The sequence below is a fragment of the Castor canadensis genome, chromosome 2 (genome assembly GCF_047511655.1).
Source record: "Castor canadensis chromosome 2, mCasCan1.hap1v2, whole genome shotgun sequence".
Classification (NCBI taxonomy): Eukaryota; Metazoa; Chordata; class Mammalia; order Rodentia; family Castoridae; genus Castor; species Castor canadensis.
Window position 1 is genome coordinate 146,617,277 of NC_133387.1, and position 22,632 is coordinate 146,639,908.

Genomic DNA, 22,632 nt, shown 5'->3' on the forward strand with positions numbered 1-22,632 from the left:
TTAGTTGTGAGGGGTAGGCTATAGAAATGCATCACAACAAACAAAGATTTTGCCTTTAAGTTTTATAAATGTAGAGTATGCCAGATGTTGTTTGTCTTTGGCGCTTCTGTTTTAAGGAAATACAGGCTGCCTCTTGGGGCAGGGACATAGGTGCTAATGAATGCTTTTCCCCCCTTTATTGTATAATATTTTTCCACATGCTCCTTATAAAGTTGCTTTTTTAGCTTTACAGCCTCCTGGGATGCTCACAGTAGAGAACTCCCAGCTCAAATTTAAATGAGTTTCATTCTTTCAAAAACTGCATGTTTTAGTATCATTTATGTTTTAGGAAAAACTATGCTTGCTTAATTCTCATTTTTAGAGTTTTCAAAAATATTGGACTTTACATCAGCCTTCTCATGTGTTTTCTCTCCTAATAGTGAACCCCTCTGAAAATCTAAATTTGATCCATTATTCATGTAAGATTGGGAAGCTGTGCTTATTACTTTATTTTGCAACACATAAGATAGACAAATTTTTAATTCTGTAGATAAATAAAATACTAAGGAAAGCTGGTTAGGCGTATGAAAATACTGATGTTTTTATTTTTATTGACAAACTGTATCTTAGAAATATAATTTCTCTGTCTCGTTGTTCCTAGAAATATATACTCATGGAAAATTATACAGAAGTGCTGAAGTTACAATTTTAATCACACATTACTGAAGTGAATATTCTTAATGTTGAATGCCATTGTGTTATGTCACAGTTTATATAACATGTCTTGGCATAATTATAATCTTAATTTTTCATTCCTTAAGCTTCATATTTTTAGCATAATAAATTATAGCATAGCACTAGTTTTTAGTTATTTTTTTAAATATGTTTTTAAACTTGATGTTTAAAATCCCACTTCTCAGTGTGATACATTGAATTGGTCTGTTAGGGAGGCACATTTTGAACAGGACCTGTTGCACCAAGTGCCTCACTCCCAATGAAACCGAGAAAATGATGTAAAGTACCTACTGTAGCACCTGGCCCATAAAGGTTTTTAAATGTTAATTCTCCTCCCTCATGCATGCTTAGTGGTTTGTGATTTTCTTTCTAGATTTGCTTCATTTGCTATTATCTTCCCAAACTTATGGGATATGCATTTCATAATGTATTACTTTGTTACAAGAGCCCATCTTGTACTGGAACCAGTTAAAAGGAATGAGGCTTCCATTCCTATGTTCTCTGCTTACTCTAAAATTTTAGAAAAAAGAAAGTCAGTAAGGGGAAAAAAATTACCTCCTATTCATTTGAAGTCTGGTATTTCTTTTCTACTGAATTTTTTTCTACTATCGTATATATGCTAATGAAATATATCGCTTTCCATGCACAGATCCTTTGCAAGCAAAGAAAGTCAGAAAGGTACCTCCTGGTCTGCCTTCTTCTGTAAGTACCCCTTTTTTTTTGACCTGATGGTAAATAAGTTGATGTCAAATGCGCAGTGTCTTCTTGCTACAAGGGTACATTTGACATTTGATTGGTGCCAATAGGTATATTTTACATATTAACTGTTCGATGCTTAACAAAATCATTGATTGAGATAAATCCACACTTAATGTTGGGCTTTTAGATTTCTCTGCAATGATTTGTAGCTTACTCATATGCTCTTACTCCATGTCCCTGTCATTTGAATTCCCCTCTTGGGAAGAGGACTAGCCCGGTAGCTGTCAAAGAAGATCTCCTGTACAGGTCTTTTGATGTTTAATTAGTCATTGTGTTGCTGAACAGGAGGACAGACAGAGATTAATAGCTGAGAATCTTAGAAATTTACATTTGTAATAATCCCAATGGAGCTGAAGACATTAAGATTCGGAGGACATGTTCGGCTCAGCTTGCCTCAGTAGGACTGAGGTTATTAATATGCATAAATCACCCAGTCAGATGTTCATTGTGAAACCCTTGTGGATTTTAAAGCCTTCATTAAGCCTTTCCTAACTTCAGCCTAGCATCAGGAAAGCTTTCAAGCAACTAGTTTGTTGATCCCTCTTTGCTCAAAAATGTATCCTTTGAGAATAAAGGGCTTTGATAAAGGAGGTTGGAAAGGTTTGGTGGAATAATCATTAATGGCTGTGATAACCTAATACTTGGGGTGTTTGTGCTGTTTAACATACTTATTCTTTAAAGGAGTACAAGTATTTGTAAATGAACCTACATCATAAATCAACCTACAATTTAAAAATTTCTGGTACCAGGAAGGTCTCCACCCCACCCCCCCCCTTTGCTTAGAACAAATAGGGAGTGAGGCTGTTGGATTGAGGCCCCATGCCTTGTAGGGTTCATCTCTTTGTTGTGCAAATGGATGTTGGGCTTTTATTTGGCAGTCCTTAACACATGGGCGCAGGTGCGGCAGGATGAGTCACAGCTCATCGAAGTATAGACTGAATAGAATATCCGGCTTGGCAAGTAGTAATCTAGAAGGAGCAGCCTGGGTCTGAGCTTTTAGGTTTTTTTTTATTAAGGCTAAAGTAGAGATACCATCTTCTTGGTTGCTTGCCTTCCTTCGTTCCTATGTTCTTCCCCCCACCCCCGCCTTCTCTTCCACGTGATACATGAAAAGTCAAATTTGAAATCCTCTTTGAAACTCAGTTCCAGATGGATCTGAGTTTTATGCAGCCGAGGGCAGCTGTGCTCTGAACCTGCAGCCTACCTGGAAGGTTGGATTGCAGCTGCAGGCATTCTTAAAAGCTTTTGCTTGCCTAAGCACTTGGGCCCACTAGAGGCTGAATAGCTGCTTGATAAACAAAATGAACACAATGCCTCAAGTCATTATTCCCAAAGACAGGAATATTTTTTCCTGCAGCAGCTAAAAATAGTTGTGCAATTTACATTTTAACAGTTGTGTGCTGTGCAAGGGTAGGTGGCTCTACAGCATAACAAATGATTTCTGTTTGATTTTTGTTAGACTGACAGAAATCATACTAAAACTGTAGAGCTGCTACTTATAACTGAAATTTCTTAATATATTACTATAATTCTATGAGAGTAATAGAAGTTAACTACATACTAATACTAGTAGAACTGCACAGGTTAAAAAACAGATTAGTAAGTGAAAAATTCTCCTCATTTCTTCCTTATCTGACATTAATTCTGCCAAACAATCTATTCTCAGTTCTTCCATAGTTCCTTCATTTTTAAAACAAAAGGACAAAATGGACAGAACAACACCTGGGAAGAGACACTGGGACTCACCAGTTCCTTTACATTCCTAATCATAGTAGTTCTCTGTATTGTCTCCAGTATTCAGAAAAGGAAAAGCCTCCCAATTTTGATGAAACCTTGAGAACCACGAGAAAATTTTGTAAGCCAAGCCTACGTATTGCATTTTTTCTAGCTCCCTTAATACACACTGAATGTTATTAAGAATACATAAATAAGACTGGATGTGTTGGTACACACCTGTAATTCTATCACTTAGGAAACTGAGGCAGGAAGGTTGCAAGTTTGAGTCCAGCCTGGGCTACATAAAGAGTTCATGGCCAGCCTGGGCTACATAAAGAGACCTTGTCTGGAAAAAATGAAACAGAAAGCCTGGGATATAGCTCAGTAGTAGAACGCTTGCCTAGCATGTCCAAGTCCCTGAGTTCGATTTCCAGCACTGAAGGAAAAAAATACATACACACACACACACAAACACACAATTTAATTCATTAGAATTCAATTTAATTCAGTAAATTCAATAAGGTGTATTTTAGATTAAATGCTATGTTGAGGTTTTTTAAAGGGAAAAATAAAATTTTAAGTAGATACTTTGACAAATACTAGCAGATAAACTTCTGAGAACTCTTAGGGTTATGTTATTTACCTTCTCAGTATCTAAAACAAATGGGAATTTAAAGTTGTGATTCTCTATTTGATGTTTTTACTGAAAAATAGGCAATGTATAAACCTTTGACATTGTGAATTGTGTGAAAAAATTGAGTAAAAAAGTGGAATACATATATTTTATATCATGAGAACTTGAATAATACAATACTTCCCAAACTAAAAGTTTGGCAGTAACATACAGGTTTCAATAGTTTGCTGCTTGTTCAATCTGTCTTTAATCATCTTTACTAAAAAAAAGGGAAGGAACAAGGTTAGTATCAGACCTTTAATACTATTATTAAACTCTGCATGCAGAGTTTTGATAATCTTGTTCCTCTCTGCAGAGCTGAATGGGAACTTCATTTTGTGGGTGAGGTCCAGTGAGGGGGTGTTTACTGACCATCAGCAGAACAGCACAGTCCACAAGTTAAGAGAATGGTCTACCCACATCTGCCCAGTTGTTGACTGTATGAACTTTGGCTAGTGAGTTAGCCCTTAAGAAGTTAGGGGTGGGAGATCCCATTTCTTTCAAGGCTAAAATGTGATGTACTGATTGTATCAGTTTTAAAAGTAGAAATGTATGTAGCTCCGTGTAGAGCACTTGCCTAGCATGCTTGAGCCTCAGCACCACAAAAGAAAGGTGGAGGGGGAGAGTAGGGAGGAAACACGCTCAGTACATTACCAGAAAGCGTTCTAAGCATAGTTTTCCTTCCCTTGATGAAGAAATGGTAGGGTTTTTGTTGTTGCTTTGGTTTTTTTGTCTTGGTCTCATTTGATTTGGTATTTGTTTTGTTTTATGATACTGGGAATTGAACCCAGGGCCTTTCACATACTAGGCAAGCGCTCGATCACTGAGCTGCATCCCCTCCCTAGATTTTTTTTTTTTTTCTCCTGTACTGGGATTTGAACTTGGCCTCACACTTGGCTAAGCAGATGCTCTATCACTTGAGCTATAACCCCAAGCACTTTAGAAATGGTGTTTTTAAGCACAAGATTTTCCACTTACTCCTTTAGACAGGTTGAAATATTGGAGAAATGGGACTTTTGTAGTACCAACTACAGAATCATGCTTAGATAGAAAATCCTGTACATGTACAAACACCATCATTGCCTTCTGAGAACTCACCATGAGTTCAAGTACTCAGTGAGTTAATTATATTGAGAAATAAGCATTTGGTGAATTACTTATTTGGAAAGGTAGAAAATGTTCCCACAGGTGAAAAGCACAGAAGACGTGAAAACCAAGCACAAGTTGTGACCACATCTAGAGGTGCAGAATTACTAGATGCAACTTTTGTAACTTTCCTATATGGTAGACACATTGTCCGACCCCAGAGGAAGATTGAAGTACATCAGTTCAGATTACCATAGCAGTCCACTCTGGATAAAGGACGCAGGTATCCTGGCATTTGTAATTGCTAAGGTTATCTTGGAGTTTCGAAGGGCTTGGGTGGTACTTTGATTCTGCTGGTTGTTTTCATTCCCTCTTTGAGGGTTCCTGAGCACCACTTCTCTAAAGATCAACTCTAGTTTTTATTCTATGTATGTATACCGCTGTTTTTCATCTATATCAGATCTATGTATTATGTATCTTGGTTTACTCATAAAATACCTTGTGTAGTGGGTTAAATTTAAAAATTTGTCTTACTGATCAGATTTGTTTTTAATTGGCTTTGTTGTTTAAGGACCTACCACCATCTAAAAGGATGGGGAAGTAAGAAAAGCGCACTTTCCAGTCATGTAGATGAGTTTTATCTGGCTTCAGCTTCCTTTTATTTTTATACTCTTTGAGAAGTTGCTTTTGATTGTCTGAACCTTAAGAGGTAGTTTTGGTTTGGGTTTTGTAGTGTTGGTGATCGGCCAGGGCCTCGTGCATGCTAGGCAGGCAGAGTACCACCAAGTTCCATCTCCATCCTGAACTTAAGTAAGATTCCTTTATGTAAAAGAAGATGATAATGCTGATTGTGAGAGAATTATGTGAAAGAATTATGGGCCTGGTGTGTCAGATGTACTCAGTAAATGTGCTTTCTTTTTTTCTAATTCTTATCACTATAGCCTGGAATTTAAAAAAAAAAAAAACAAGCGAACAAAAAAACACTTCATTTTTATCATATTTTGTGGAAAAGTTTGAAAACAAAAAGATAAGTATAGTGAAAAAATTATGTTACCCTTGTATATGTAATATATGTCCCTGCTGCACAGTGAGTGCATAGTGAATTAAAGCTATGGCTAATGTTCGGAAAGCACTCATTTACAGAAAAGGAATCTAAAAAAAAAAGCAAGAGAAACTTGTTGAATCTTGTTCTACTGCCTAGAATTCATTCTAATTATTGTTGTTTTCTGGGCTCTTTTGGGTTTTTCCCCCTTTGTTTTTATAATCTTTGGTTGAGTATGTTTGTGGCCCTCTGAAGCATTCTTATGTGAATTTTGTCCATTCTTTATTCTTTGTTTGTTAACGTGGTGTTTTTATTTCTAAACATGGATAACTTTCTTAACATGCTGTAGAAGATGCAGAACTCCAAAGTAAAAAGCAAGATTTTATCACAAGAAGTCATCCCCAGAAAGTAACCATTTAGATAACTCCAGAATGCCTTCTGAAACCCAAGTATATATAAAGTTGTGTTCCTTTCCCATAGCATTTGAGACATTTCTTCAACATGCAGTCTTGATTCTGCCTCAAAACCATATGTCTTGCTGAGGCTGAACGAGTGGCTCAAGTGGTAGAGTGCCTGCCTAGCAAATATGAGGCCCTGAGTTCAAATGTAGCACTGCAAAAAAAAAATCACAACTTGATGGCCTCATTAAATTTTGAACCTCCATAACTGATTGCAGTCCAGTGGTAGGTTGATGGTACAATTATGTATTTATTTCTTAATCAAATGTCTTCCTATCCTTTTTCCTTTGGTTTTAAGTGTGCATATATTGCCCCAGAGACGATTTCCTAGTTAAACTTTCAAACTTTACCACTCTACTCCAAAATTTTTCATTTCCTAACTCCCCTTTCCTCCAGCCAACTGTATTGTTTCTGAGATGAACTGAGCAGTTTAGACTATACTTTTGCTTGCCTTAGGGCAGGCAATTTTGGACTTGTACAACCTTAGAATTACAAATTCTAGTTAGAAATTTTTATAGTATTTCATTTCGTCTGGAATGGCTTTTTTTTTTTTTTTTTCCTACCCAGGGCTGGGAATCAAACCCAGGGCCTCATTCTTACACATACTAGGCAAGCACTCTAACATTGAGCTATATACACCTAGCCTGCTTCTTTAAAAATTAATGTGAATTCTGAGTCAGCATTGAATTTGAAGATTTAGGGACACCTCTTGAGATAATTGGAGAGATTCTGAGATGTCCCCAAACCACAAAGACTACTACACCATGTCTAATAATCTAGCATTTTCATGTAGATATCAAATAAAATAAGTAACACTTAAATAGAAAAGGTCAGAATATTAAATCCTGAGGGTATGTGAAGTAAGGATTTGGGGTGGGGAGCAGTAGGAAAACTAAGGATTTTTTTTTAAATAGATGACAAGCAGAACTTTCTGAAGCCTTAAAACGATTTAATTAGAAAAAGTATGATTTAATGAATTTCTAGCTCTCTGAACTAGTAAAAGAAGTGTCAAGTGTTGAAATTATAAAGAAATAGTTGCTTCTAATTTATCCATGAAAATAGCAAGATTAGCAGCAAGTAGAGTACTCTCAAAGGAGTGCTGTACTATGCAAGGCATTAGGAAGCCAAGATAACCCAGTGCTTATAGATAGTTACCTAAGAGACTAGCAAGAAATCTAGTGATGCTAGAAAATATAATATTTACATGTAGTTTCAGCTGAACTTCACAGGTGAGCCCTCCAGTTCTAGGGCATGAGTTGGAATAGGTGTTTGCTAGTTTAGTTCCTTGGGCAGACAGCATAGAGGCACACACAGCTGGACATGCTGAAGAGTTTCTTATTTCTGACCACTAGATAACCTGTCTGTGTTTAAAGGACACCACAATAGAAAATTTCCAAAGTGACAAATTCATTCTTGGAATTTGTAGGTTAGAACTAAGGGAAAAAGTCTTTGTATATAAAAGGGACAGTTCTATAATCTGTTCCAAACTGATGCTCGATTTGGTCATTGAATGAAAGATTTTCTGCAGACATTAAAAAGAAGAAATTGCCACTGTTAATTACTGACGGTAACCACTGTAGAGAATAGTATAAGAATTAGATCTCTTAATCCTTAGTTCTAAGATGCTCTTTTTTGTAAAGAGCCAGTAATGTCTTTGATCTGATTTCAAGTCAGAAAACAGAAGGTAAAGTAACCAGTAAGCAGGTCCTGTCTGTGGACCCAATTGCACAATCTTCTGATTTCTGTATCCATATTCTTCTTTTTTTTGGCAGTACTGGAGTTTGAACTCAGGGCCTTATGTTTGCTAGGCAGGAGCTCTACCACTTGAGGCACTCTACCAGCCCTTTGTTGTGTTGTGTATTTTCAAGATAGGGACTCTCAAACTATTTGCTTGGGCTAGCTTTGAACTGCAATCCTCCTGGTCTCTGCCTCCTGAGTAGCTAGGATTACAGGCGTGTGCCACTGGCACCTGACTGATTTCCATATTCTTTTTTTTTTTTTTTTAAAGAGTATGGCTCAATTTCAGTCAGAGGTAGCTTTTAACATTTATTAAACCTCAGCTATTTTTCTTTCAGATCTTTGGGGTGTTTTTGTTTTGTTTTATTTTTTGTGGTGGCACTGGGATTTGAACTGAGAGCTTCACACTTGCTAGGGAGGCACTCTTACCACTTGAGGCATTTCATCAGCCCTTCAGATCTTTGAGACTTCACAAACCACATATAAATTTGTGTGTGTGTGTGTGTGTGTGGTTTTTAAAGGATGTGTGATTGAATTCTCTAAATGCATTTAAAGTTTTAAGGCTACTGTCAAGGTGTTCAGCATTAATAGAATCATGAAGTTTTCTCTTTTTTTTGCTATTTTAATTTCTACCTAAAATGATTAAGGACTGTTTTTGAGTATAGGTGAGAAGGAATACCTTAAAAATTCATAATTTTGTCACCAGGAATGTTTGGAACTCTGGATTTAATTGTAAATTAGGGAAGGCATTTATATCCTAAGTTATTGGCTAATGTGAATTTTGTCATCATCGATACTCCCTTTAACTCATAATGATTTTCTTTGAAAAGTCATTTGTTATGCTTATCTTATTTCAAGGATTGTCATGTGTGCCCTATAGGTATGTTCATAAACTTTAAGCATTTTAAAAATGCTGGTAGTCTCAGGGTATTTTCTGATTCTCCTGTGTTTATATTCATTGAATAGATTTCAAACAAATTGCAAAGTATTGACTGCTCTTAGTTTTTGTCTTTTCATTAACTACAAGTTGTTTTCACCTTTAACCAATTATATGTGTAATATGCCAACATTTTATTAGTTTTCAAAAATAACTTGTTTCTGGAAATTATACAGAGTTTATATTTCTACTCATTCTGAGTGTGTGAGACCAGTATCAATAAACTTTTTCTCTGAAGAGCTTATGTAGTAAATATGTGTGGTTTTGTGAGCCAGATGGTCTCTATTGGAACTACTAAACTCTGCTGTCTTGGCATGAAAACAGCCAGAAATGATAAGTAAATGAATGGGCACAGCTATGTTCCAGTGATACTTTACAAAAATGGGTAGTGGGTCAGATTTAGCCTAGAAGCCATAATTTCCCAACCTACACTATACACAGAGAATCCAAGTGTAGCCCTTTCATTGTTAAGACCCTAGAAGCCAGGCCAGAGTCTGTGGTACTGTCAGATGCTCTCCAGGACCTTATTTGCTGCATCATACATTGTTCCTGACTAGGATAATGGTAGAGCCTCACCATAGAAAATGAGTGACTCGGTGTCATAATTTCTCTAAGATGAATAAACAGCCCCACTGTATTTTTTACTTAGTCTTAGATGTAGATGTGTCCAATCATTGTCTTTGTCCTCATCCAACTTTTTTATAAAACTAAAGTTGAAGGCAGTTGCTAGCAGATATTTCTAAAACAAGTAATATCTTCTGAATTATGTCCTACTTAAACATAAAAGCTTCATTAAAAACTAAGAGAGTTTGAAAATCATGTTTTTCAATGGTAATCTCTATAAGCTTAAGTGAATTTCATGTGGTTCTTGTGTAGTTCCCCTTGTAACTTTTATGATAGCTAGTATTAATAATAAGTAAAACTCTTACCATGCTTTCTGACTTGTGTTTGGTAGTATTTTACTTAACATTATTTGCAATCAAAAGTTATTTTTGAGGAGAATGATTAAAGGGGGTAAATTCAACTATGATATAAGAACTTTTGTAAATGTCACTATATACCCCCAGCACAACAGTAATAAAAAATAAAATAAAATAAATCTTTTTAACAGAAGATATTTTCTTTCAGCATCACCAAAGTTTTCAAAAACCAGGACTGGGTGTATAGCTCAGTGGTAGACTATACTCTGGAATCCATTTTTGTTTGGTTTGGTTTTGTTTTTTTTTTTGGTTTGGTGTTTTTTTTTTGTTTTTTTGTTTTTTTGGTTTTTTTGGCAGTAACTTGTGTTTGAACGCAGGGCCTCATGCTTGCCAGGCAGGCACTCTGCAACTTGAACCACTCCAACCAAACCCCAGCAATTTGAGAATCTGAAAGTCTTTGCCAGTAGAGTGGCTTTATCTAGATTCCATGGAGGAAAATATTACTCCTTTCTGTTGAGGTCAGTAAATACTAAATACTTATTATGAATGAAGAACTCTCTTAGGCATTAGAGATTTAAATATTAATAAAACATATACCCTGTCTTTACGTTACTTACAGTCAAAAGACAGCGTCAACATTTGGAAAGAAGTAATTTTGAGTAATTTTTTAATCTTTTTCTTGGTGAGTAATTGTCCTCCAGGCATATAATATAATATCCACAAAATAGTTTAATTAAGGGGATAAAAATAAAAACTTATTTGATGTGTCTATAATAGGGGATATCATCTGTTTATGATTTCCTGCTCTAAACTATACTTTTCAACTTCCTCCAGTTATTCAAGCTCTCAAAAATAAGCTAACTTGCTTGCTTTTTTTTTTTTTTTTACGTTTTTTTATTATATTATTGTTGTGCTGGTGGTACATTTTACATTTACAAAAGTTCTCACAATATATCATAGTTGAATTCACCCCCTCCATCATCCTCCTTTATCCCCCTTTCCTCCATTCCTAGAATAGTTTCAACGGTTCTCATTTTTCCATTTCCATACATGAATACATAATATTTCTACCGTATTCGCCCTCCTACATCCTTTCCCTATATCCTCCCCCCTCCCACAAGTACCAATCCCCAGACAGAACCTATTTTACCTTCCTGTTCTCCATTTTTGAAAAAAGACATTTTTGTTTGTTTAAGATAGCTATACAGGCAGTTTCTGCTTTCTTTATATAAGAAATTGTATGTCCCATTTTCCCCTTCAATTATGCAGTTACACATAGGGGAGATCAGGTAACTCAGACATCTGTACTAATTCTAAATTGTCCTAGGATTGACCTAATTAGAAATGTGTAGGGCCATAGTCCTCATTTGACAGAAAGGTATGGAAACAGAATGCAGTAGAACTTTTTTTGTAAAGAAAAAAGTCATGGTTTCATTGATGTAAAAAGTGATCATCTTCCTGTACCAAATTTCTCACAGTAAAATTACCTTCAAGAATTTAACTGTTTGTCCCAACCTGTGTTGCTATCATCTTAGTCCAAACCTCTGTTTTCTCTCTCTTGAATTGCATTGGTGGCTTCCCAAATGGTCTTCCAGCTTTCCTTGTGTCCTTTTTTTTTTTCTTTTCTTTTCTTTTTTTAGCACAGGCAGATCCTTTTAATATCCAAGTCAGATCATATCATTCATCACTGAAAATCCTCCAGTAGCTTTAGTACTATTGAATGAAAGTCCTTATAATGGCTTACAAGGCCCTTTGTGATTGTCCCCTGTACCTGGAGGATCTCATCTTCCACTGAGCTCCTTACTGCCCATTAAAGATACCAGGCACAGAGCAGCTACCCGGCCTGTGTGTTTATTTACTCTTCTCTGTGCTAGAACGCACTTCCCTTTGTATCCACATGACTACTTTTCACTTTGATCACCTATGACTTTATACGTGGAGATCTTTCACGCCCATTTTATATAAAATAGCACATTCCCAATACCCACTCTCTTTCCCTGCTGTATTTTTCTCTGTAGCCCTTAACACATCTGATAGTCTAATTTGTTTAATTCTTCACCTGTGTTACTCGGGAGGAAAAGATAATGCAGGAGGTTCATTTATGTTGCTTATTTCTATAGCACCAAAGTGCATAATAGAGGCACAGTAACTATCAACAAATTCGAATGATTAGCAATCCAGCCATAGCTATTCTTTCTTCCTGGACCATGCTTAGTTGACTCAGAGAAGGAATAAACTACATACTGGAAAATCCCACTTACATGACCGTATGCTGTTTCTCAGTTTAGATACATTAGTGTACTAAGAAGACATACTTTTGTTTTCCACTGTTAGGTCTCAACATTGGAAAATTGCATTCTTGCACCCATGACTCACACCTGTAATCCTAACTATGCAGGAGGCAGAGATCAGGAGGAATCCAGTTTGAAGCCAGCCCAGGCAAATAGTTCATGAGACCCTATCTCAAAAATAAGGAACACAAAATAGGACTGGTGGAGTGGTTCAGGTGGTAGAATGCCTGCCTAGTAAGCATGTAAAGGGTTTCATGAGAATTAGAAACTCTTTGTTCAGACTCTTAGTTCAAACTACAGTACCACCAAAAAAAAAGAAAAGAAAATTGTATTCTTGCATTTATATGATTTTTGTTCCAACTATAACAGCATAGTTTGAACCTTTTAAATATATCAATCATTTCAGTCTGAAATAACCAAGGGCAAGGCAAACAGGTATCCTTAAGAGCACGCTCCATAAAGTTACTGTGATACTGCCACCTGTTTTTTTTACCCTTTATTCTCTCTTGTACCCTACAAATTTCCCAGATTCGTTATAGCCATCTTTGTTTATCATAGTCTCTTTTACTGCTCTACCAAATTCTCCAGCTAAAAAGCACAAAGAAGCAAATCGTAGGCCCTGCGTCTTTATTAAAGATAGTGTAAGAGCCACAGCCTGCTTATTAGATGGACTCCTATGTCTGCTCTGTAACTCTGCTGCCTGCTACAGTGATAATAGAGCTATGTGTGTAGAGGCTCACGTTTATCAGAATAGTTCCCAGAGGATGCTATACTCAGCATAAAATGTGACCTGCACATTGTGAAGACACCAAAATTGTTATTGAGTAAACAATGGCAAAGTTAGTTGAGTTTTTATTAGTTAATATGTTGACCTTTTTGTCTTTACCATTTTATTCTAGATACTGCATAGCTTTTAAGAAAGATGACAGTTTTAAATGGACATATTACTAGTACAGATACTTCATTTGCTGGCATAAATTTTATTAGAATACAAAAGGCATTTGGATGCTAATCTTAAAACTGAGGAGTTATAATTGTGTTTTGGATCCCTTTCTTGGATCTGCTTTTCATTTCATGTAAGGATTTAGGTTTTTAATTGTGTCACTTGTATCATAAAAGTACCGTTTAAGGTTGTTGTGAACAATGGGTATCATCTATGCCAGTGGACTACAACTCCAGGTCTTCAGAAGTTGTGATATGATAAGGTTTAAAGTATTTCAGAATACCAAATTGTTTGGCTAACTGAAATAATATTATCCATGTTGACTAGAAAAAAAAATCCATTTCATTCAGTGGAATTGCTTCAACTCAATATGGCAATACTTTGTTTCTGTTTTAATCAAATGTCTGAATAGCAATTGCATGAGTTTTTTTTTGGGGGGAGGGAGGCTTTTCGTTTTCATTGTTGTTGACGATACTGGGGTTTGAGCTCAGGACTTCTCACCTGCTAAGCAGGTGTTCTACTGCTTGAGCCATCCCTCAGCTGGAGTTTTTTTTTTTTTTTTTTTTTTGAAGAAGGAAAAGTACTGGGTATAACTAAATATAAAAGAGTGTGCAAGACAAAAATCTGTCAAAGTAGGATTTCAAAGTTTTTGGGTGGAGTACGTAGGTTTTATTAGCAGTAAAATGGCAGACAATCTTCAACATAATTTGATGCCTGCATTTTGCAGAAATTGCAAGATCTACCCTGAGCTCTAAGGCCTCATAAGAGGTTGAACTGAAACTTGAGTCCCTGTCTCCTGACTCCTGGCCCAGTGCTCTTTGGTACCACGTGATCCAATTCCGTGTTGTGGACCGTGAAAGCTTGTCTCCTGTTAAGTAGACTACTAACGTGTGGTAGGGAAAGTGCTTCTGCTCTGGTGCATACATGTGAGATACAGACACATCAAGCAAGTAGCTGAATAGAGTTCTGCCAAGTTTTGTGTCTTTTTTTTTTTCCCAACCTGTCCAGTAAGGGACAATTGTCATTGTTAGGGTGACACATTCCCTTTACTAGTGATGCATACTAAATATTAGTATTTGTTTTGCTCTTTCCATATTGAGGAGGCACCACTGAGACCACTTCTTGCTTCCTTCCCTGCTTATTATTTTTCTGAGCTGTGTTTTCAAAATGAAGTACTGGGCTTTTGTTGAGAGTGATCAACAAAGGAAGGAGTTGTTCTTTTACAGTTGGCCACTGCAGAAATTTAGTATCTACATGATATCTTCCAGTAAATTTGACAAAAACGTAGCTTTGCTTTGCTACTTGATCATTACAAATACCAGACAGGATGCTTTTGAAGATTTTTTGATATTTAATTACTGAGAGATAAAAGATATTAAAAATCTCTACTACTAGAAAGAATTTTTACCAAAACAAAAATACAGTTTATGGACCAGAAATAACACAATGTATAAGTTATTTACAGCTCTGGATTGCGAATTCTTGAGATGGTACTAGGCTAAGATGCAGATGTTACTTCTGGACTCTAAAACTAAATTTAAAATAGAATTGAATGTCTTGGTGCAGTTCCATTCTCATAAATTGAAAGAATATAGCACTTTCCAACTCAGAAAAAACATTGCACAGGCCCAGAGAAGAAACAAACAAACAAAAAAATAGGTGACACTTTTTTTTTAAAGATTGAGTTAACTTAACCTAAGACAGTTCAAAAAAATTACTTACTTTTATAGGTGATTTGAAATAATAGCTTTGTGTGCTTACAAAGCTATTTATAAGCTGATTGTTGCTAGGTTGTTTCACAAGTTCAGTGCCTTATGCCAGTTATAAAAGCTGTTCAGAAATGCTGGTTTATTGAGAATTTTAAAAACTGGGTGTCCTTCTCAGTTTGTTGTCATTCTGTTTTGTTTTATGTGTGCACACACACACACTCACACACACACTCACACACAGCATCCTTCTCAGTTTGTTGTCATTCTGTTTTGTTTTATGTGGGCACACACACACACACTCACACACAGCATCCTTCTCAGTTTGTTGTCATTCTGTTTTGTTTTATGTGTGCACACACACACTCACACACACACACTCACAGCGTCCCTCTCAGTTTGTTGTCATTCTGTTTTGTTTTATGTGTGCACACACACACACACACACACAGTCAGCAACCCTGTGATTATAGAGCCATCTGCAGGAAAATTATCAAGTTGCAACATAGCTAAATGATTCTCTTACCTTGGTATTTCACATGGTAAGTGAGAAGTGACAAACTGTAATTCATGTGGGGAAAGAAACCGACGGCCAAGAGATGCAGGATTTATTAGGGTCATGGGACTCCCTTCTTTCATTTCTCAAAGAAAACTGCTTTGTCATAGTGGGCTTGTGATCAAAAGAAGCACGCAAGTTGCTCCAGGTTTTGCATATCTTCAGTGATGAGTCTCTCTTATTGGAAGAGGTGTTTAATGTGTGCCTTTCAGGAACTCTGTGATAGGTCAGTTCTGAGGAATACTATTTACTTCAGAAAGAAATTTATTTGCTTCCTCTGTAGAAAATATGGCTATTCTCACACATGCTCATAATAGTCATACAGTAGTCAAAAGAGGAATTAAACAAAAAATTTTGCCCTAAAAATGCAGGTTATATAGCTGATGATACAGATCTATTTTTGCATTTTGTTAATCATTAAACATTTCTAAAACTCAAGTTAGACTTAAGGTATTTGTAAAGAAACAGTAAGAAATCTGGTATTCCATGATATGAATTTTATTAACGTGTGTTAGCTCTGTATTGACAAACATTTTTTTCTTAGGTGGGTCTGTTTGGTTTGTTTTATTGATAAAGCTAGAGATTGAACCCAGCGCTTTGCACATGCTGAGCACACACTCTACCACCAAGCTACATCCCCAGCCCCAAGAAATGTATTTTTATGTATGTGTCGACACTTCTCATTCCTATCCAACACCCAAATAAATGTGTGCTGGTACTCAGACAAATCTCCAACAACCACCAGAACTCTGGTATTGGGTGAGATTTAGGTATTTACAGTTAAGACTTAATTGGACATTTTTTTCATACAGTGTCATCTAAGTGAAGGCCACAAAATCAAGTCTCTGATTTTTAAAATTTTCATACCATAGAAAGATAGTAATTGGAGGCCTTCTTACTGATGGATTGGATATCAGCAAGATGAGAGCAATCGCTGAGTTATAAGGCGTGCTATATGATTTCAGGTCAACTGTTATTATCTTTAATATGCATTGGATGTTATTACACTGGTTTGAAATACACTGGAAATTCACTGGAGTTTTATTTTGTTTTCTCTAAATTTTCTAAAATATGAGGTTGTTAGAAGAAGATCAGTTAGCAAAGCTAACTGAAATTCTACAGCTCACTCATAAGTCATCCCTATTCAAGATAAATCAGGAAAAGGAGTTCTTTTGCTTTGAATTTAGCTATTTGTAGATTCTCTCACTGTCCTCTTAAGTCTGACCTCACCCCTATGTTCCTTGTACCCAATAATTTATTATTTACTGAGTTTCATCTTTTAGAGAGATGTAGAGTTCATTTGTGGAATTAGTCATGTGTGAATTTTTAAGTTTGGCTCATTCATTACGCTGAAAGTCCTTTCCAAGAATTAATTCACTTAGAAGTAATGTTGAGACTTTTCATGAGGAATTCAATGTGTGGGTTTTAGATTTACTTTTCCAGCTGGATCATCTAGCTTTTCTGGACAATGGAATGTTGCTTACTTGTTTTAGAAGAATGTACAGTAAGATTAACTATTAAATGGCCTTAATTAATTCAAGATATGTAATTCAGTTCAGTTAAAATTTTCTTTGGAAAAATGTGTAGAATTCTGTGTCACTTGAAACATTCTTGCTTAAGGATAGTTTCACAAGCAGATACAACTATCATACTGATCCAAATATCAGGGATAAAGATGAGCAAATAAAATAGATAAAAATACTGCCTGAGTAATTCCAAGAAATTTTGCCGGTCTCTCCAAGGAAGATCTATTTCCCAACCAACAGAAAATAAGAAACCCTTGAGAAGTTTTTGCAACAAAGCCTGGAATTTAAACGAAAGTTTCCAGTGTTCTTATCCTAGCACACTTTTTGGAGATATCTTTTCCTCAATCTTCATAAAAGTAGCAAATTGCACAAGATTGCTTTTTCGTATCTATGCTCGATGACTGTTGGACTAGCAGTAAACATCACATCCGGGAACATTTGAGGGGGGAATCATCTGAAAAATTGGTGAAATGCAATAATCCTTGAACCAGCAATCATCAGTTTGCTAATAATAAAAGAAGTATGGCTCCAGGTCATATTTTTTTCAAAGTTCCTTGACATTTTCATTAATCATGTTGCCTGTGTATACAATATTGGCCCTCTTCCTGCAGAACTTGGTTTTGTTTAAGGTTGTTAGACTAGGTGAGGTGAATATTGAATCAGATCACATAATCTTAGAATAACCCATAAGTGATTATGTAGAACCGTGGGTGGAAGCGATTCAGGATAAAAAGTGCATGACAGTTCAGAGCTCCCGTGCAAACTGCACGCCTGTCTGAAATCAGGTTTAAAAATTGGCTCTGTCTCCAGCTGACTCGTTTTGTCAGACTGAGTCACAGGATTAACCCTTGACATGTTCCTTTAAAAAAAAAAAAAAGAAAGTAAAAGGCAAAGATTAAACAACCGCATTGACTAGAACAGCACTTGATCCATCTATATGCGATTTTTCCTGTAATATGATTCTCCTTAAGAAAAAAATTGTGCTGCAGCTGTTGCATAGATTAAATTAGGGTTTTTTTTTTAATTTTTTTTTAGGAAGAGACAAAAGATGTTATAGAAGACAGTTTATAATTGTGATAAAGCAAATGGCTGTCTACATCAACCAGTTTTAGTTTTCCTGTAGGTGAGGCAAACTTCAAAATGATGGTATTTTGGAATGACAAACTCAAGTCCTTGTTATAGCATACAAGTAAACTATGGGAACCTTTTATTTAAATTACCATCCGTTTTCTTGATGATATTCAGAAATGAATTCAATATTATATAGACACAGATACAGATATAATTTGTTTAAGTTTCTGCATGTACTCTTGTTTTGGTAGTAGTATACATCAAATGACTGTGGTGTTCTGTTGTAGGGGAGGTCTTACCTGTGCATGTATGGATACGTCTGTTTTTAAGAGGAGAAATAAAAGTAGAAGGCAAGAGCTTCTAATTGACTTCAACTGTTTAGAAACTATTACATTTCACATTTGGGTTTCAGGTCTAACAGTGAATATTACCCAGTTGCTTAGTGAACTGATTTTAGAACAGAAAAAGAATTTTGATTTTATTGTCTGTATTTATTTTTTTTACCCAAATGCTTGTTTGTTCTCTTTGGATTCTGATTTTATTGCCTTCAAAATAAAGAACTGATGATGAAATTTTGCAGTGTCCATAGTGCTTCAATAGCCACAGTTGCATACTTGAATTTACGTTATGCTGTGTGTTTTATCAGAAAACACAGTATACTCTATGTTTTCTGTCAAACACCAGGGAAATAAGCTTAACTTTTGCAGGTGGGTTTTTTTGTTGTTGTTAAACCAGTGTGAAAAAATTTTCTCCCCTCTTCTCCTGTTCCTCCTCAATTTCTATAGAAAACCAAGGTTTGTTTTTTTAACTAATAAGGAAAGGAAATTTTATTTTAAGTAATTCCTTTTCCTTTTCCAGCTACTTTTTAAAAGTAGCTGTTCGGTTGAAAAAGAAAGACTATTTATGAAAGACTAAAATTTACTTGAATGGTTTTAAGACATGGCATTGTTAATTGTAAATCAAAGCTTTTTACACAGTTCTCCAAGGATTGCAATAGGTCTTTGTGTTCTCTCAGGAGGGAGGAAGTTGCACGCCACCCTGCAGACTGGCATTTTAATGGTCTGCAGTACAGTGATGTTCTTTTGCAGCTGCTGCTTAGCCTTTTCTGTATCTGGAGACTGTGGGGAGGATTTATTGTTGTTCCGATACCAACCATCAGCTTTTAAAACACTGTAAAGTTAGCTGACCTTATTTTCTGATTCAATTTTATTACTATGATTTAATAAACATGTTCATAAGAATGGGGCGGGAGTTTTTTTTTGGTCGCCTATAGAATAATTCTAGCATATTTCATAGAGGATTTCTGCTTCATGCAAGGTGCCTTTAAAAAAAAAAAAAAGCGATGTGCCCTCTTTTTGCAGCTTGTGAGTTCTCTGATTAACTGAGCCTGGTGGAACCTATGAAGCGCAGAGAGAAGACAGAGGTTTTGATGGGAGGAAATGAGAAAAAAGAAAAGTTGCTATTCTGTTTTTTTCTGGATCAGAATCTACACCAAAAGATAATTGGAAAGTTTTTGAGTAGCAACGTGTCTTATGTGAGTGAAATGTATTTGGAGACGGTGTTAAGTATTATAATCAGTAAGAAAAAATCTATAAGGCCTGTATTTTCATATTATTTTTCCTTTCTGAGATATTTGAACATTAATATAAAATATGAATAAGTAAAATATTCCTTAAGAATAATAATGAGCTTAGAGCAAAGAGTTCTAAGAAACCTTAGTTAATTTGCTAGTTGGGGGGGGTGTGCATTTTGTCTGTGTACAGAACAGCCTTTCATGCCTTATATAAGGGAAAACAAAACCTTATTTTTAAGATAATTTTCCAATTTATAGAATAAAGTTTGTAACAAAACATGTTCCTTTCCAGTTTTTTTCCCCCAATATGATTTTTATAATGTAAAGAAAAAAAATCATGGTTTGTTCTAGCTAAGAGTACTTACATGATGGTCCACTCTCTCCAGAAAATGATTTTTGTACCAGGCTTAACTGTCTAGATCCTTCTTCTTACACATGATTCAGTGTTTCCAGTTTCTGATTGCTTGATCATGTGTCTATCAAAGTTGGAAGCAACTTTAGATCATGCCAGATGGAGGTGTAGTAAGCAAGGTTTCCCTGCCACAAGTGCTCTAATTTAATTAAAACTAAAAACAGATTAGCAGATCTGTCAGTTTGCCTTCCTTTGTGTTTGCGTGTGTGTGTGTGTGTGTGTGTGTGTACATACATAGGACAAAATTAGTAATTCCTTTGGATATTTATCTTTAGGGCATTGTATCTCTTTTCTTTAAGTAGAATGTATAACTTTGGGGATTTTCTTTTAATATCCCAAAGTTTATCTTATTGGTATCCTCCACTATTCAAGGACTTGATAGAAATTGAAAGAGGTTACTTACAGCATAAACCCTCCCTCTGTGCTCGGTGAGTTGGTTCAGTCCTGTTTTGCATAAGTTCCTTTTGAGTAGATCCATGTGTGGATACATAATACTGAAGACTTACTCTGTTTGCTTGAGTGGATGTATGTCTTGAAGAGGAGCTGTGTGCATTCGCGGCAAACAGTAACATTTGCAAAATCAACATGTATTGTGCTTATCCTGTCCCGGGAATGGGCAGCAATTCTTTGATGTATTACTACAATGGAAAAACGGTAAGCCTTTTTCTTTGTTCCTATAGCTTCTAACTGACTTGTTTAAAGGAAAGCAGTGCAATTTAATTGCTTTTAGTAAAAACCTGTGAGGTCTCGTTTTATTCTTTTCTACAATAAATTAGATTATGTATTTGTTTGTAAGTTTGCAAGTAAAGTTTTGTCTTCAACCGTTACTCAGTGGTTGTTGACTCTTACTTGATATCTAAAGTAGTATAGAAAATAAACTTGAATTTGTGAGTTATTTTTAACTTGGTATTTTCACTTCCAGTGTGTTTGAAAGTACATTTGTTTCGATGTTTTCGTATGTTGTGATTGTGTAATTTAGGTTTAAGGTATAGACACACACACACATTGAGCATGGTTTGATGCTTTGTAGACAGAAGGAAAAGATGAAAGTCGTCTTGGATATTCATGAAAACAACAAGTATGAGGCTCTGGGAATGATTAGAGAAGCAGTCAGCTAGTGAGGGCCGTATTTCCTGTTTGGAGTTTCAGGTCCAGAGCCTGACTTTTCTGGGATACCATCTGTTTCCAATCATACTAGAATTTTGACCCTGTGCCGATTCATAAAATAAATCACTATTTCTAAAAGAATGCATTTATACATTTTCCAAAGAATATAGTCCTAGTCGATGTATAGCACATGGTTAAGTGTTTTAAAACAATACTTTTCCATATTGCCAAGCAAAAATTTTCTGTTCTTTAATTACTTAGTAATTTTTAGTACATTTTTACATAAAAAGTATCTTTAATCCAGATGATTTTATATATTCTAAAAAGAAGTAAACTTTCCTGAGAGATTCAATAGGCTTTATCTTTGTAAAGTACTTGATAAAATATTAAAGAAATGAGTAACAGCATTTGTCTGTGTCAGAAGTTCAGTTTCCTTCTCAATCTTTCAAAAAGATGTGCCCCTCAGACATTATATGCAACTTTGATGTTAATGTTTGAAGTTACAAGAAATTACAATTGCATTTTCCTAAAATGGTTGTGAAGTCAGATACATTTGTCCTTTCCCCCTTTTTACTACTTGAAAATGTTTTAAAGTAGCATATGGCTGTAAGGAGGTACTGAGAACTAATAACAGTACTTCATTTGTTGTCTGCTTTGATATAAGGCCTCTTTGAATTCAGCCAGTGGTTTAATTGTGAACTTTTGGGTAAGCTTTCTTAATAGGTGATGATAATTAAGCTAAAATATCTTTAAACTCACTGGAAGTGTGTGTTCAAGCTGCCCATACTAAACAGAGCTTTGGAAAATGTGAAAGGTTATAGGTGGGTTCGTAAAATTACTTTTACTTTTAATAATTTTCTTGCCAGCTGTCTTTCAAATGTGAAAATATTTTTTGTGTGTCTGAGTCTAAGTAAAAGAGTTTGGTTTTGAAGATGGTATGTAGATGTGTGTGTGCACACTCACGTAAGTTCACTGAAATTAATTATACAGGACCCCTGAAGCAGTGAGACTATAACTCAAATTGAGTTTAGGTTTTATTCTTTCAAGAACACAGATCACTCTATTACAGCATTTGTCTTTGTTCTACACTGAGAGGGGGTGGTGGGGACAGCTTTGATAGTATTAAGTATTTCCAGGCTTATGGTAGATGGCATGGCTGGTATGGTGGAGAACTGTAGCCTGAAAATTGATAGTCTGTGCCTGATACAGGTCAAAGGTGACTTATATGTTCTTTTGAAAAATGCATAAAGAAATGATAGATTATCTTAGTTCTCTGAATCATAAGACCCTAAATTTAACATGTATTTTATTTTTACCCATCCTGACTTCCACGTTTACTTTTTTCAATACATGTTATTCGCTAATAATTATTAGAAATTTTATTAAAATTAAGAGAAGCATCATT

At 35.6% G+C, this 22,632-nt stretch overlaps 1 protein-coding gene across 14 annotated transcripts in view; it reads left to right on the plus strand.

Annotated features, from left to right (window-relative positions):
* Tcf12 (transcription factor 12) overlaps window positions 1–22,632 on the plus strand; it is a 318,977-nt gene that overhangs the window by 245,381 nt on the left and 50,964 nt on the right. For 11 of the 14 annotated variants that reach the window (XM_074066035.1, XM_074066041.1, XM_074066039.1 and 8 more), the window contains one exon: window positions 1,364–1,416. In XM_074066035.1, the coding sequence (XP_073922136.1) occupies window positions 1,364–1,416 (53 nt within the window). Of the gene's footprint in view, window positions 1–1,363; window positions 1,417–13,855; window positions 20,775–22,632 lie in introns of those variants that run through there. The other 3 variants (XM_020185571.2, XM_020185573.2, XM_020185570.2) reach the window with 3 other exon arrangements.